The sequence below is a fragment of the Mesoplodon mirus genome (genome assembly GCF_964341445.2).
Source record: "Mesoplodon mirus genome assembly, contig: SUPER_3_unloc_19, whole genome shotgun sequence".
NCBI classification, from domain to species: Eukaryota; Metazoa; Chordata; class Mammalia; order Artiodactyla; family Ziphiidae; genus Mesoplodon; species Mesoplodon mirus.
Window position 1 is genome coordinate 246,642 of NW_028295568.1, and position 13,389 is coordinate 260,030.

Below are 13,389 nucleotides of genomic sequence, written 5' to 3' on the forward strand. Positions count from 1 at the left end.
AATATGCCAATCTCATCCTATCCTGCTGTATGAATTCTGCTGATGGAAATTTGGGCTGTTGCCCGTGTTGTGCTGTTAAGTTATTTTTGCTCTAAACATTCTCAGAGTTGTTTCTTAGACCATGTGTGTTTCTCCAGGGTATATACCTGGGCAGGGAACGGCTAAGTCTAGATGAGAGTGCTTGCTGTTCTGATTGCTAGCTAATACTGCCGCCCTTATTTCTGTCCACTGAATAGCCCGAGGGGACATGAGTCCTGTTCTGGCTCTGTTCACAGACCTTCAGTGGGAATAAGTGTTTATTAAAAGAATAGGGGGTGGATTCCCTGCTGGCGCAGTGGTTGAGAGTCCACCTGAGGATGCAGGGAACATGAGTTCGTGCCCCGGTCCTGGAAGATCCCACAGGCCGCGGAGCGGCTGGGCCCGTGAGCCATGGCCGCTGGGCCTGCGCGTCCGGAGCCTGTGCTCCGTGACGGAGAGGCCACAACAGTGAGTGGCCCGCGTACCGCAAAAAAAAAAAAATAATAATAAGAATAGCGGGATAGTGAAGGAGAGCTTCCCAGACCATAGTCTGACTTTGAGCCATGGCCCTGGGGGGCAAAGCCAGAAAGGAGTGGAAGCCAGATGGAGCAGTGCTGTTGGCGCTGAGCATGCGTGTGAGGCGGGGCTGCCCTTGCCTGGACACTGGGTCTCAGACTGTGGCACAGCTGACATCACAGAATCCACTGTGAGGCTACGGCTGGGCTTCGGGACCTAGAAATTCAGACAAAACACTGCATGCGTTCTCAGACTGTATGTTTTTTTTATTTAAATTGCAGTAAGGAAGCTGAAATGGGCTCTCCAGGGGTATTTCCCAGAGCCCTGGTCCCCTTTGCAGCTCCCAGCTCTAGGTCCTATTGATGGGCTTCAACGGTCACTGGCTCCATGGTCTCAGATGTCACACCGGTGATTTCCAGGCCCTGGCCACTCTCTGCTGTCTCTGTCATGGCCTCCACTCGGGTCCCTTCCACTGGCTCCGCCAGGATGCTCCCATGTTTATTTCGTGATGAGGCCACTGTCTTTTTTGTAAGTCTGGCTCTCACATTCCTGAAGAAAGAGCTGATCCTGCTGAGTATGTTGGTGGTGGGACCTGAACGCGCTGGAGATAAGCTCCTGCCCGATTTGTGCGAGGTCTTGGACTCACTGGTGATAGGAGCACGGCTGATGCCTTTGGGAGCAGCGCCCTGCTCGCTGCCCCCCGGGCTGCCGTGGCCTTTGGCCTTTTGGTCCTCTCTAGTGGCTCTGCGGCCGCCTGAGCACGGGCCAGCTGCTTTGGGGATTGTCTTGCTCCCCGCTGCCTTGTGGTGGCTTTCCACGGAACTGCAGAGCTTGGGGCTCGTCAGAGCTCTGTCCTCTCCCCAGTGCTCCCTCCTCTCCCGTCTTCCCCTGCGGGCCTGGGACACTCTCTGTGAGCTGCCATCCTGTTCGCTCACTTTGCCTTCCTGTGGCAAGCTTGAGACGAGGGTCCCCTCATCGTCCTTGTCGGCTCTTGCTTTGACAGTCTTGCTGGTAGGTTCTGCTCCGACCACAGTCATGCCGGCCCCTGGGGAGAGGCTGGTGGACGTGCTGGAAGCATACTCTGAATTGTTCTCAGCACCTGCCAAGGCCGTTTTCCCGCTCCTCAGGGATGTTGTGGCAGTGTCCCCAGTGGCTCTGTTGGTTTTGCTTCCTCCGGGCCCGTCGCTGGCTGTGGCTGCTATGGCCGTGCTCCGCTCTTCAGCGGCAGGAGACTTGATCACTGCCGTGCTCAAAGCACCCGCTGCGGTGCCTCCTGCCACCCCTGCAGTCTCCACCTTAATCATTGACTGCGATGCTGATGCTTTGTCGAGCCCTGTAGTAGGTTTTGCTTTCACAGTGGCCACATCGGGCATGGTATCGGGCATGTGGGAGTCCAGTTGGATTCCGTGCCCCCCAGCAAAAGCTGCAGGCGTGGCCCCGGCCACCTCAGGGCACGTGTGCAGGCTGCTGACGTTCACCTGGTCCTGATGCCCCTTTCCTTGGAAATCCTCCACGGCCGGGCTCCTCCCGTCCTGCTCCTCCTCGAACACAGGCATGCAGGGCATGTCCCAGACGGGAACGGCATAGGTGTTGCTTTCACTGTCCACTGGTGGTCGCAGGAGGTAAATCAGCTGTTCCCACTCGGCGAAGAGGTCTTCCCGTGCATCCAGAGGGGGACACAGCTGCAGGTAGAAGCAGCGGCCAGTGGCAAGCTTCACGCGCAGCTGTTGTTTCTCACGATTGTGAGTGGAGATCCTCACGAACTCCAAGGGAAGGAGCCTGGTGAGCTCTAAGGTCTTTGCAGCCTTGTGGCTCTTGCCCTTGGTGGCCTGGCTGCGCTCGGCGTGCTTTTCACAGCCGGTGGCCCGTTGGGCCAGCAGCATGATGTCTGGGAGCGGGAGGACGGGGCTGGTGGATGTGATGCCCATGGTCAGCATGCCGCCCCAGTTGTGCATGTCAATCGCTTCTCCCCTCTTCGTGACCTGGATGAAGTCGCTCTCGAATATCGGCGCGTACTTGAAATGGTCGTATTCGCCCTTGTGCAGTTGCTGCTGCAGCTTCCCCGTGGTGGTGTTGAACAGGTCCACCCAGGTGCTGCTCCGGGCCGTGTGATACGGGAGCAGAGAGTCCCCACTCATGGCTGTCTTTGATCACGACAGGCAGCACGGTTAAGGCGGCTCCCTGGCCCTTCCCTCCCTCGGCCTCACTGGCAGAAGAGCGAGCTGCGATGCTCCTGCATCACACACGCGGCCCTGTGGCAGGTCTTCCAAGCCCGCCCCACAGGCCCCCACGTTTGCCTCCGCGTCTCCCAGAGGCAGGGGTGTGGGTAGGGGCACAGATGATCACAGTTGGGACGCTCTAGTGTGCATGGAGCCCAGGCTGAATCTCTTCAAGTGTGTCGAGAGGTACGGTAGGCTCCCCCTCCGCCTCACCTCACTTCTGCTTCTGGGTTTTTATCTCCCCAAGAGGCTGTGGTGAACTTCCGTCCTAGTGAGAGAAGTAACCACTTTGTCAGCCTAACCCCCTGGCACAGCCTATTTATCCTCTGATGCCCTTTGTGACCTATCAGTGTCACAAAGCCCTTTGTGACCTATCACTGTCACAGAGCCCTTTGCCTCATCCCCCAGCTGCCCCCTCAGGGCAGGGCCCCCATCCTCTCCCAAACACCCCATTGCCCCCACGGAGGACAGGCCCATCCTGCCAGGGACTCAGGTGCGTTACCAAAATAAAAATGTCTTCAAGTGGGAAAGTTTTGTGTGGGTCCTTTTTCTTTTCCTCCCCCAAATTCAGCTACTGGATGAAATCTATAGCAATGTAAGACGATGGGATCAATTTGAACCATTTAAGCTCATGGTTTAATTGTATCGAATAGGGCAGAGTTGGCAGTGGCGGTCCTTACTCTGTCCTTTCATAAAATCTCAGTAAACGTGGATGATGGTGAGTGCCAGTTCCCCTGTGAAGCCTTCCCTAACCCAGAACTCCTTCCCATGCCCCAGACCCCCTCCTCTGAATAGATCCAGTCCCCAAACACACGTCTCTCATTGTATTTGTCACTCAGAGTTGTGATCATGACTCGTGCTGTCCTGTCTCCTCCACCATCTGTGTACCTCTGTGCGGGACCGGGGTGGCACACTGTCTGAAAGTTGTTGCACCGAGGTAGCTCCCTCTCTGCACCATCACCTGCCACCTTGAGCAAGTCCTTCAAATGCTCTGAACTTCCGCTTGCTTATCCGCAAAGTGGAAAGACGTGAGAATCGGAAGGGGGCACACACATTCAAGAACTTTATAAACAGCTAAGGGCTATGCACGTGTTGTTTTCCCCGTAAATTTATTTTATTATTTATTGTTGGCTTCTCTTGTTGGGGAGCACGGGCTCTAGGCGTGCGGGCTTCGGTAGTTGTGGCTCGCGGGCTCTAGAGCACAGGCTCAGTAGTTGTGGCGCACGGGCTTAGTTGCTCCGTGGCATGTGGGATCTTCCTGGACCAGGGCTCGAACCTGGGTCCCCTGCGTCGGCAGGCGGATCCTTAACCACTGCGCCACCAGGGAAGTCCCTGTGCACGTGTTTTTAATGCATTTTCTTCCTTCAGACTAGTGTTTCCCTGCACTTGCCTGTGTGGAAATCATCAGATCAAAGGAGTGTGATGTGATCTTTTTGTAATTTCTCCTCCTTGGGTCCAAGGAAAAGCTGGTGGAGAGTAAAGCATTAATTGCGGCTCCCTGCAGCTCCTAGTCTTCTGGGAAACTCTGGGTTAATTCTGGGGTCAGGAACCTTGTTTGGCCAGGGGAAACAGTGCATATGTGTAGGTCTTGGGCTGGCTCCCTTTCTCATCAGTGCTCCCCACCAAGTGCCCACCATTCCGTCCACCAACAGAAGAGACCTCTCCCCAGCCTCCCGTGATGAGGTCTGTGGAAGTCACAAACTGGAGGTCCAATCAACAAGGATGCTCTGACCTAACAAATACTCTCCCTCATGTGAGGTTTAAGGATTTGGTTTTGGAGCCCCAGAAGAAAAAAGTTCCTGCAGATTTGGTGTGGAGAAACCCTTGTGAGCAGGGCATTCAAAAGTTGAATTAGTGGCTGGAGGAGGACTGGATGCTGGACGTTCCAGGAGTGAACGCTGGAATTCCAGGTGGGAGCCTGTTTCTGGCCGCAGCCCGGGTCATGCCAGAGGCTAGAGGTAGAAGCCTGGGAGCCAGACACAGCTCAAGGGTGGACTGGATGCTCTCGAGATAAGGCCAGCTAAGAGCTGTGAGCTCACTGAAGTTCGAAAACCGGCTCCCGGCCCCCACCCCTCCCTCCCCTCAATCTAGTAAAATTGATGCTCATCTCTGTAGTGTTGGAACATGATGGTAAGGATGGTGGTGCCGCGGGTTCTTGTGCTGGTCCTAGCTCAGGCTTGTTTGCTTGCTTCCTTCGCATACTACAGACAGGGCTTTGCATAGAGAAGTGGGCTGGTGGATCACTGTTCTGCAAAGATCCCATTGTGCGACTGCAGCAGGTTACCTTCTCTGAGCCTCAGTGTTCTCATCTGTAAAATAGGCATATCGTTCCTTCTTTTCCTAATAACCAAACAAGTGTTCTTGTACTTTACCTTAAATAAATGTCCTTTAAAGATGCCAAGCCTTTCTGACATCATTTTTGTGCATAAATACAAGTGATTAAAAGAGAAAGGCATTGGCCAATAACTTCATCACAACTGCCACGGTGATTGTAGGACCATCCTGATTTCAGAGTTAGTAAAATGTGAAAACTACAACACCTGTGTACCTACCATCTTGCTTCAGAGACAGAACAATTCCCAGCAGCACTAACAGCCTTGTGTCAACCTCCTTGAGCTAGCCTTTCCACCCTAGAGTAAACGGTCCTCAATTTTGTGTTTACTCTTCCCTCAGGTTTAGCTACCGTTTTTTTAAACATGGACCCTATGCAATCCGTTGTTTGAGCTTGTTTCAGAATGGTTCCATGAGTGGAACTGTATCCCATTCTTTTGATGTTTTTAAAAACCATGAGAAGTTGATCTATGCTAATGTGTGTAGCTCATTTATTTTTCACTATTGAGTATGCCAATCTCATCCTATCCTGCTGTATGAATTCTGCTGATGGAAATTTGGGCTGTTGCCCGTGTTGTGCTGTTAAGTTATTTTTGCTCTAAACATTCTCAGAGTTGTTTCTTAGACCATGTGTGTTTCTACAGGGTATATACCTGGGCAGGGAATGGGTAAGTCTAGATGAGAGTGCTTGCTGTTCTGATTGCTAGCTAATACTGCCGCCCTTATTTCTGTCCACTGAATAGCCCGAGGGGACATGAGTCCTGTTCTGGCTCTGTTTACAGACCTTCAGGGGGAATAAGCATTTATTAAAAGAATAGGGGTGGGCATTCCCTGGTGGCGCAGTCATTGAGAGTCCACCTGAGGATGCAGGGAACATGAGTTCGTGCCCCGGTCCTGGAAGATCCCACAGGCCGCGGAGCGGCTGGGCCCGTGGGCCATGGCCGCTGGGCCTGCGTGTCCGGAGCCTGTGCTCCGTGACGGGAGAGTCCACAACAGTGAGTGTCCCGTGTACCGCAAAAAAAAAAAAAAAAGAATAGCGGGATAGTGAAGGAGAGCTTCCCAGACCATAGTCTGACTTTGAGCCATGGCCCTGGGGGGCAAAGCCAGAAAGGAGTGGAAGCCAGATGGAGCAGTGTTGTTGGCGCTGAGCATGCGTGTGAGGCGGGGCTGCCCTTGCCTGGACACTGGGTCTCAGACTGTGGCACAGCTGACATCACAGAATCCACTGTGAGGCTACGGCTGGGCTTCGGGACCTAGAAATTCAGACAAAACACTGCATGCGTTCTCAGACTGTATGTTTTTTTTTTATTTAAATTGCAGTAAGGAAGCTGAAATGGGCTCTCCAGGGGTATTTCCCAGAGCCCTGGTCCCCTTTGCAGCTCCCAGCTCTAGGTCCTATTGATGGGCTTCAACGGTCACTGGCTCCATGGTCTCAGATGTCACACCGGTGATTTCCAGGCCCTGGCCACTCTCTGCTGTCTCTGTCATGGCCTCTACTCGGGTCCCTTGCACTGGCTCCGCCAGGATGCTCCCATGTTTATTTCGTGATGAGGCCACTGTCTTTTTTGTAAGTCTGGCTCTCACATTCCTGAAGAAAGAGCTGATCCTGCTGAGTATGTTGGTGGTGGGACCTGAACGCGCTGGAGATAAGCTCCTGCCCGATTTGTGCGAGGTCTTGGACTCACTGGTGATAGGAGCACGGCTGATGCCTTTGGGAGCAGCGCCCTGCTCGCTGCCCCCCGGGCTGCCGTGGCCTTTGGCCTTTTGGTCCTCTCTAGTGGCTCTGCGGCCGCCTGAGCACGGGCCAGCTGCTTTGGGGATTGTCTTGCTCCCCGCTGCCTTGTGGTGGCTTTCCACGGAACTGCAGAGCTTGGGGCTCGTCAGAGCTCTGTCCTCTCCCCAGTGCTCCCTCCTCTCCCTTCTTCCCTTGCGGGCCTGGGACACTCTCTGTGAGCTGCCATCCTGCTCGCTCACTTTGCCTTCCTGTGGCAAGCTTGAGACGAGGGTCCCCTCATCGTCCTTGTCGGCTCTTGCTTTGACAGTCTTGCTGGTAGGTTCTGCTCCGACCACAGTCATGCCGGCCCCTGGGGAGAGGCTGGTGGACGTGCTGGAAGCATACTCTGAATTGTTCTCAGCACCTGCCAAGGCCGTTTTCCCGCTCCTCAGGGATGTTGTGGCAGTGTCCCCAGTGGCTCTGTTGGTTTTGCTTCCTCCAGGCCCGTCGCTGGCTGTGGCTGCTATGGCCGTGCTCCGCTCTTCAGCGGCAGGAGACTTGATCACTGCCGTGCTCAAAGCACCCGCTGCGGTGCCTCCTGCCACCCCTGCTGTCTCCACCTTAATCATTGACTGCGATGCTGACGCTTTGTCGAGCCCTGTAGTAGGTTTTGTTTTCGCAGTGGCCACATCGGGCATGGTATCGGGCTTGTGGGAGTCCAGTTGGATTCCGTGCCCCCCAGCAAAAGCTGCAGGCGTGGCCCCGGCCACCTCAGGGCACGTGTGCAGGCTGCTGACGTTCACCTGGTCCTGATGCCCCTTTCCTTGGAAATCCTCCACGGCCGGGCTCCTCCCGTCCTGCTCCTCCTCGAACACAGGCATGCAGGGCATGTCCCAGACGGGAACGGCATAGGTGTTGCTTTCACTGTCCACTGGTGGTCGCAGGAGGTAAATCAGCTGTTCCCACTCGGCGAAGAGGTCTTCCCGTGCATCCAGAGGGGGACACAGCTGCAGGTAGAAGCAGCGGCCAGTGGCAAGCTTCACGCGCAGCTGTTGTTTCTCACGATTGTGAGTGGAGATCCTCACGAACTCCAAGGGAAGGAGCCTGGTGAGCTCTAAGGTCTTTGCAGCCTTGTGGCTCTTGCCCTTGGTGGCCTGGCTGCGCTCGGCGTGCTTTTCACAGCCGGTGGCCCGTTGGGCCAGCAGCATGATGTCTGGGAGCGGGAGGACGGGGCTGGTGGATGTGATGCCCATGGTCACCAGGCCGCCCCAGTTGTGCACGTCAATCGCTTCTCCCCTCTTTGTGACCTGGATGAAGTTGCTCTCGAATATCGGCGCGTACTTGAAATGGTCGTATTCGCCCTTGTGCAGTTGCTGCTGCAGCTTCCCCGTGGTGGTGTTGAACAGGTCCACCCAGGTGCTGCTCCGGGCCGTGTGATACGGGAGCAGAGAGTCCCCACTCATGGATGTCTTTGATCACGACAGGCAGCGCGGTTAAGGCGGCTCCCTGGCCCTTCCCTCCCTCGGCCTCACTGGCAGAAGAGCGAGCTGCGATGCTCCTGCGTCACACACGCAGCCCTGTGGCAGGTCTTCCAAGCCCGCCCCACAGGCCCCCACGTTTGCCTCCGGGTCTCCCAGAGGCAGGGGTGTGTGTAGGGGCACAGATGATCACAGTTGGGACGCTGTAGGGCGCCTGGAGCCCAGGCTGAATCTCTTCAAGTGTGTCGAGAGGTACGGTAGGCTCCCCCTCCGCCTCACCTCACTTCTGCTTCTGGGTTTTTATCTCCCCAAGAGGCTGTGGTGAACTTCCGTCCTAGTGAGAGAAGTAACCACTTTGTCAGCCTAACCCCCTGGCACAGCCTATTTATCCTCTGATGCCCTTTGTGACCTATCAGTGTCACAAAGCCCTTTGTGACCTATCACTGTCACAGAGCCCTTTGCCTCATCCCCCAGCTGCCCCCTCAGGGCAGGGCCCCCATCCTCTCCCAAACACCCCATTGCCCCCACGGAGGACAGGCCCATCCTGCCAGGGACTCAGGTGCGTTACCAAAATAAAAATGTCTTCAAGTGGGAAAGTTTTGTGTGGGTCCTTTTTCTTTTCCTCCCCCAAATTCAGCTACTGGATGAAATCTATAGCAATGTAAGACGATGGGATCAATTTGAACCATTTAAGCTCATGGTTTAATTGTATCGAATAGGGCAGAGTTGGCAGTGGCGGTCCTTACTCTGTCCTTTCATAAAATCTCAGTAAACGTGGACGATGGTGAGTGCCAGTTCCCCTGTGAAGCCTTCCCTAACCCAGAACTCCTTCCCATGCCCCAGACCCCCTCCTCTGAATAGATCCAGTCCCCAAACACACGTCTCTCATTGTATTTGTCACTCAGAGTTGTGATCATGACTCGTGCTGTCCTGTCTCCTCCACCATCTGTGTACCTCTGTGCGGGACCGGGGTGGCACACTGTCTGAAAGTTGTTGCACCGAGGTAGCTCCCTCTCTGCACCATCACCTGCCACCTTGAGCAAGTCCTTCAAATGCTCTGAACTTCCGCTTGCTTATCCGCAAAGTGGAAAGACGTGAGAATCGGAAGGGGGCACACACATTCAAGAACTTTATAAACAGCTAAGGGCTATGCACGTGTTGTTTTTCCCGTAAATTTATTTTATTATTTATTGTTGGCTTCTCTTGTTGGGGAGCACGGGCTCTAGGCGTGCGGGCTTCGGTAGTTGTGGCTCGCGCGCTCTAGAGCACAGGCTCAGTAGTTGTGGCACACGGGCTTAGTTGCTCCGTGGCATGTGGGATCTTCCTGGACCAGGGCTCGAACCTGGGTCCCCTGCGTCGGCAGGCGGATTCTTAACCACTGCGCCACCAGGGAAGTCCCTGTGCACGTGTTTTTAATGCATTTTCTTCCTTCAGACTAGTGTTTCCCTGCACTTGCCTGTGTGGAAATCATCAGATCAAAGGAGTGTGATGTGATCTTTTTGTAATTTCTCCTCCTTGGGTCCAAGGAAAAGCTGGTGGAGAGTAAAGCATTAATTGCGGCTCCCTGCAGCTCCTAGTCTTCTGGGAAACTCTGGGTTAATTCTGGGGTCAGGAACCTTGTTTGGCCAGGGGAAACAGTGCATATGTGTAGGTCTTGGGCTGGCTCCCTTTCTCATCAGTGCTCCCCACCAAGTGCCCACCATTCCGTCCACCAACAGAAGAGACCTCTCCCCAGCCTCCCGTGATGAGGTCTGTGGAAGTCACAAACTGGAGGTCCAATCAACAAGGATGCTCTGACCTAACAAATACTCTCCCTCATGTGAGGTTTAAGGATTTGGTTTTGGAGCCCCAGAAGAAAAAAGTTCCTGCAGATTTGGTGTGGAGAAACCCTTGTGAGCAGGGCATTCAAAAGTTGAATTAGTGGCTGGAGGAGGACTGGATGCTGGACGTTCCAGGAGTGAACGCTGGAATTCCAGGTGGGAGCCTGTTTCTGGCCGCAGCCCGGGTCATGCCAGAGGCTAGAGGTAGAAGCCTGGGAGCCAGACACAGCTCAAGGGTGGACTGGATGCTCTCGAGATAAGGCCAGCTAAGAGCTGTGAGCTCACTGAAGTTCGAAAACCGGCTCCCGGCCCCCACCCCTCCCTCCCCTCAATCTAGTAAAATTGATGCTCATCTCTGTAGTGTTGGAACATGATGGTAAGGATGATGGAGCCGCGGGTCCTTGTGCTGGTCCTAGCTCAGGCTTGTTTGCTTGCTTCCTTCGCATACTACAGACAGGGCTTTGCATAGAGAAGTGGGCTGGTGGATCACTGTTCTGCAAAGATCCCATTGTGCGACTGCAGCAGGTTACCTTCTCTGAGCCTCAGTGTTCTCATCTGTAAAATGGGCATATCATTCCTTCTTTTCCTAATAACCAAACAAGTGTTCTTGTACTTTACCTTAAATAAATGTCCTTTAAAGATGCCAAGCCTTTCTGACATCATTTTTGTGCATAAATACAAGTGATTAAAAGAGAAAGGCATTGGCCAATAACTTCATCACAACTGCCACGGTGATTGTAGGACCATCCTGATTTCAGAGTTAGTAAAATGTGAAAACTACAACACCTGTGTACCTACCATCTTGCTTCAGAGACAGAACAATTCCCAGCAGCACTAACAGCCTTGTGTCAACCTCCTTGAGCTAGCCTTTCCACCCTAGAGTAAACTGTCCTCAATTTTGTGTTTACTCTTCCCTCAGGTTTAGCTACCGTTTTTTTAAACATGGACCCTATGCAATCCGTTGTTTGAGCTTGTTTCAGAATGGTTCCATGAGTGGAACTGTATCCCATTCTTTTGATGTTTTTAAAAACCATGAGAAGTTGATCTATGCTAATGTGTGTAGCTCATTTATTTTTCACTATTGAATATGCCAATCTCATCCTATCCTGCTGTATGAATTCTGCTGATGGAAATTTGGGCTGTTGCCCGTGTTGTGCTGTTAAGTTATTTTTGCTCTAAACATTCTCAGAGTTGTTTCTTAGACCATGTGTGTTTCTCCAGGGTATATACCTGGGCAGGGAACGGCTAAGTCTAGATGAGAGTGCTTGCTGTTCTGATTGCTCGCTAATACTGCCGCCCTTATTTCTGTCCACTGAATAGCCCGAGGGGACATGAGTCCTGTTCTGGCTCTGTTTACAGACCTTCAGGGGGAATAAGCGTTTATTAAAAGAATAGGGGTGGGCATTCCCTGGTGGCGCAGTCATTGAGAGTCCACCTGAGGATGCAGGGAACATGAGTTCGTGCCCCGGTCCTGGAAGATCCCACAGGCCGCGGAGCGGCTGGGCCCGTGAGCCATGGCCGCTGGGCCTGCGTGTCCGGAGCCTGTGCTCCGTGACGGGAGAGGCCACAACAGTGAGTGGCCCGTGTACCGCAAAAAAAAAAAAAAAAAAAAAAAAAAAAAGAATAGCGGGATAGTGAAGGAGAACTTCCCAGACCATAGTCTGACTTTGAGCCATGGCCCTGGCGGGCAAAGCCAGAAAGGAGTGGAAGCCAGATGGAGCAGTGCTGTTGGCGCTGAGCATGCGTGTGAGGCGGGGCTGCCCTTGCCTGGACACTGGGTCTCAGACTGTGGCACAGCTGACATCACAGAATCCACTGTGAGGCTACGGCTGGGCTTCGGGACCTAGAAATTCAGACAAAACACTGCATGCGTTCTCAGACTGTATGTTTTTTTTATTTAAATTGCAGTAAGGAAGCTGAAATGGGCTCTCCAGGGGTATTTCCCAGAGCCCTGGTCCCCTTTGCAGCTCCCAGCTCTAGGTCCTATTGATGGGCTTCAACGGTCACTGGCTCCATGGTCTCAGATGTCACACCGGTGATTTCCAGGCCCTGGCCACTCTCTGCTGTCTCTGTCATGGCCTCCACTCGGGTCCCTTCCACTGGCTCCGCCAGGATGCTCCCATGTTTATTTCGTGATGAGGCCACTGTCTTTTTTGTAAGTCTGGCTCTCACATTCCTGAAGAAAGAGCTGATCCTGCTGAGTATGTTGGTGGTGGGACCTGAACGCGCTGGAGATAAGCTCCTGCCCGATTTGTGCGAGGTCTTGGACTCACTGGTGATAGGAGCACGGCTGATGCCTTTGGGAGCAGCGCCCTGCTCGCTGCCCCCCGGGCTGCCGTGGCCTTTGGCCTTTTGGTCCTCTCTAGTGGCTCTGCGGCCGCCTGAGCACGGGCCAGCTGCTTTGGGGATTGTCTTGCTCCCCGCTGCCTTGTGGTGGCTTTCCACGGAACTGCAGAGCTTGGGGCTCGTCAGAGCTCTGTCCTCTCCCCAGTGCTCCCTCCTCTCCCTTCTTCCCTTGCGGGCCTGGGACACTCTCTGTGAGCTGCCATCTTGTTTGCTCACTTTGCCTTCCTGTGGCAAGCTTGAGACGAGGGTCCCCTCATCGTCCTTGTCGGCTCTTGCTTTGACAGTCTTGCTGGTAGGTTCTGCTCCGACCACAGTCATGCCGGCCCCTGGGGAGAGGCTGGTGGACGTGCTGGAAGCACACTCTGAATTGTTCTCAGCACCTGCCAAGGCCGTTTTCCCGCTCCTCAGGGATGTTGTGGCAGTGTCCCCAGTGGCTCTGTTGGTTTTGCTTCCTCCGGGCCCGTCGCTGGCTGTGGCTGCTATGGCCGTGCTCTGCTCTTCAGCGGCAGGAGACTTGATCACTGCCATGCTCAAAGCACCCGCTGCGGTGCCTCCTGACACCCCTGCTGTCTCCACCTTAATCGTTGACTGCGATGCTGATGCTTTGTCGAGCCCTGTAGTAGGTTTTGCTTTCGCAGTGGCCACATCGGGCATGGTATCGGGCTTGTGGGAGTCCAGTTGGATTCCGTGCCCCCCAGCAAAAGCTGCAGGCGTGGCCCCGGCCACCTCAGGGCACGTGTGCAGGCTGCTGACGTTCACCTGGTCCTGATGCCCCTTTCCTTGGAAATCCTCCATGGCCGGGCTCCTCCCGTCCTGCTCCTCCTCGAACACAGGCATGCAGGGCATGTCCCAGACGGGAACGGCATAGGTGTTGCTTTCACTGTCCACTGGTGGTCGCAGGAGGTAAATCAGCTGTTCCCACTCGGCGAAGAGGTCTTCCCGCACGT

General features: G+C 54.2%; 1 protein-coding gene across 1 annotated transcript; it reads right to left on the bottom strand.

Moving 5' to 3' along the window:
• Window positions 1-890: 890 nt before the first annotated feature.
• Window positions 891-2,672, bottom strand: LOC309801646 (Golgi-associated RAB2 interactor protein 4-like; the record flags this gene model as incomplete). The annotated part of the gene is made up of 2 exons (XM_082646727.1): window positions 891-1,601; window positions 1,950-2,672. 2 exons carry the CDS (start codon window positions 2,670-2,672, stop codon window positions 891-893), a joined length of 1,434 nt encoding a protein of 477 aa, XP_082502853.1.
• Between the last annotated feature and the right edge of the window lie 10,717 nt (window positions 2,673-13,389).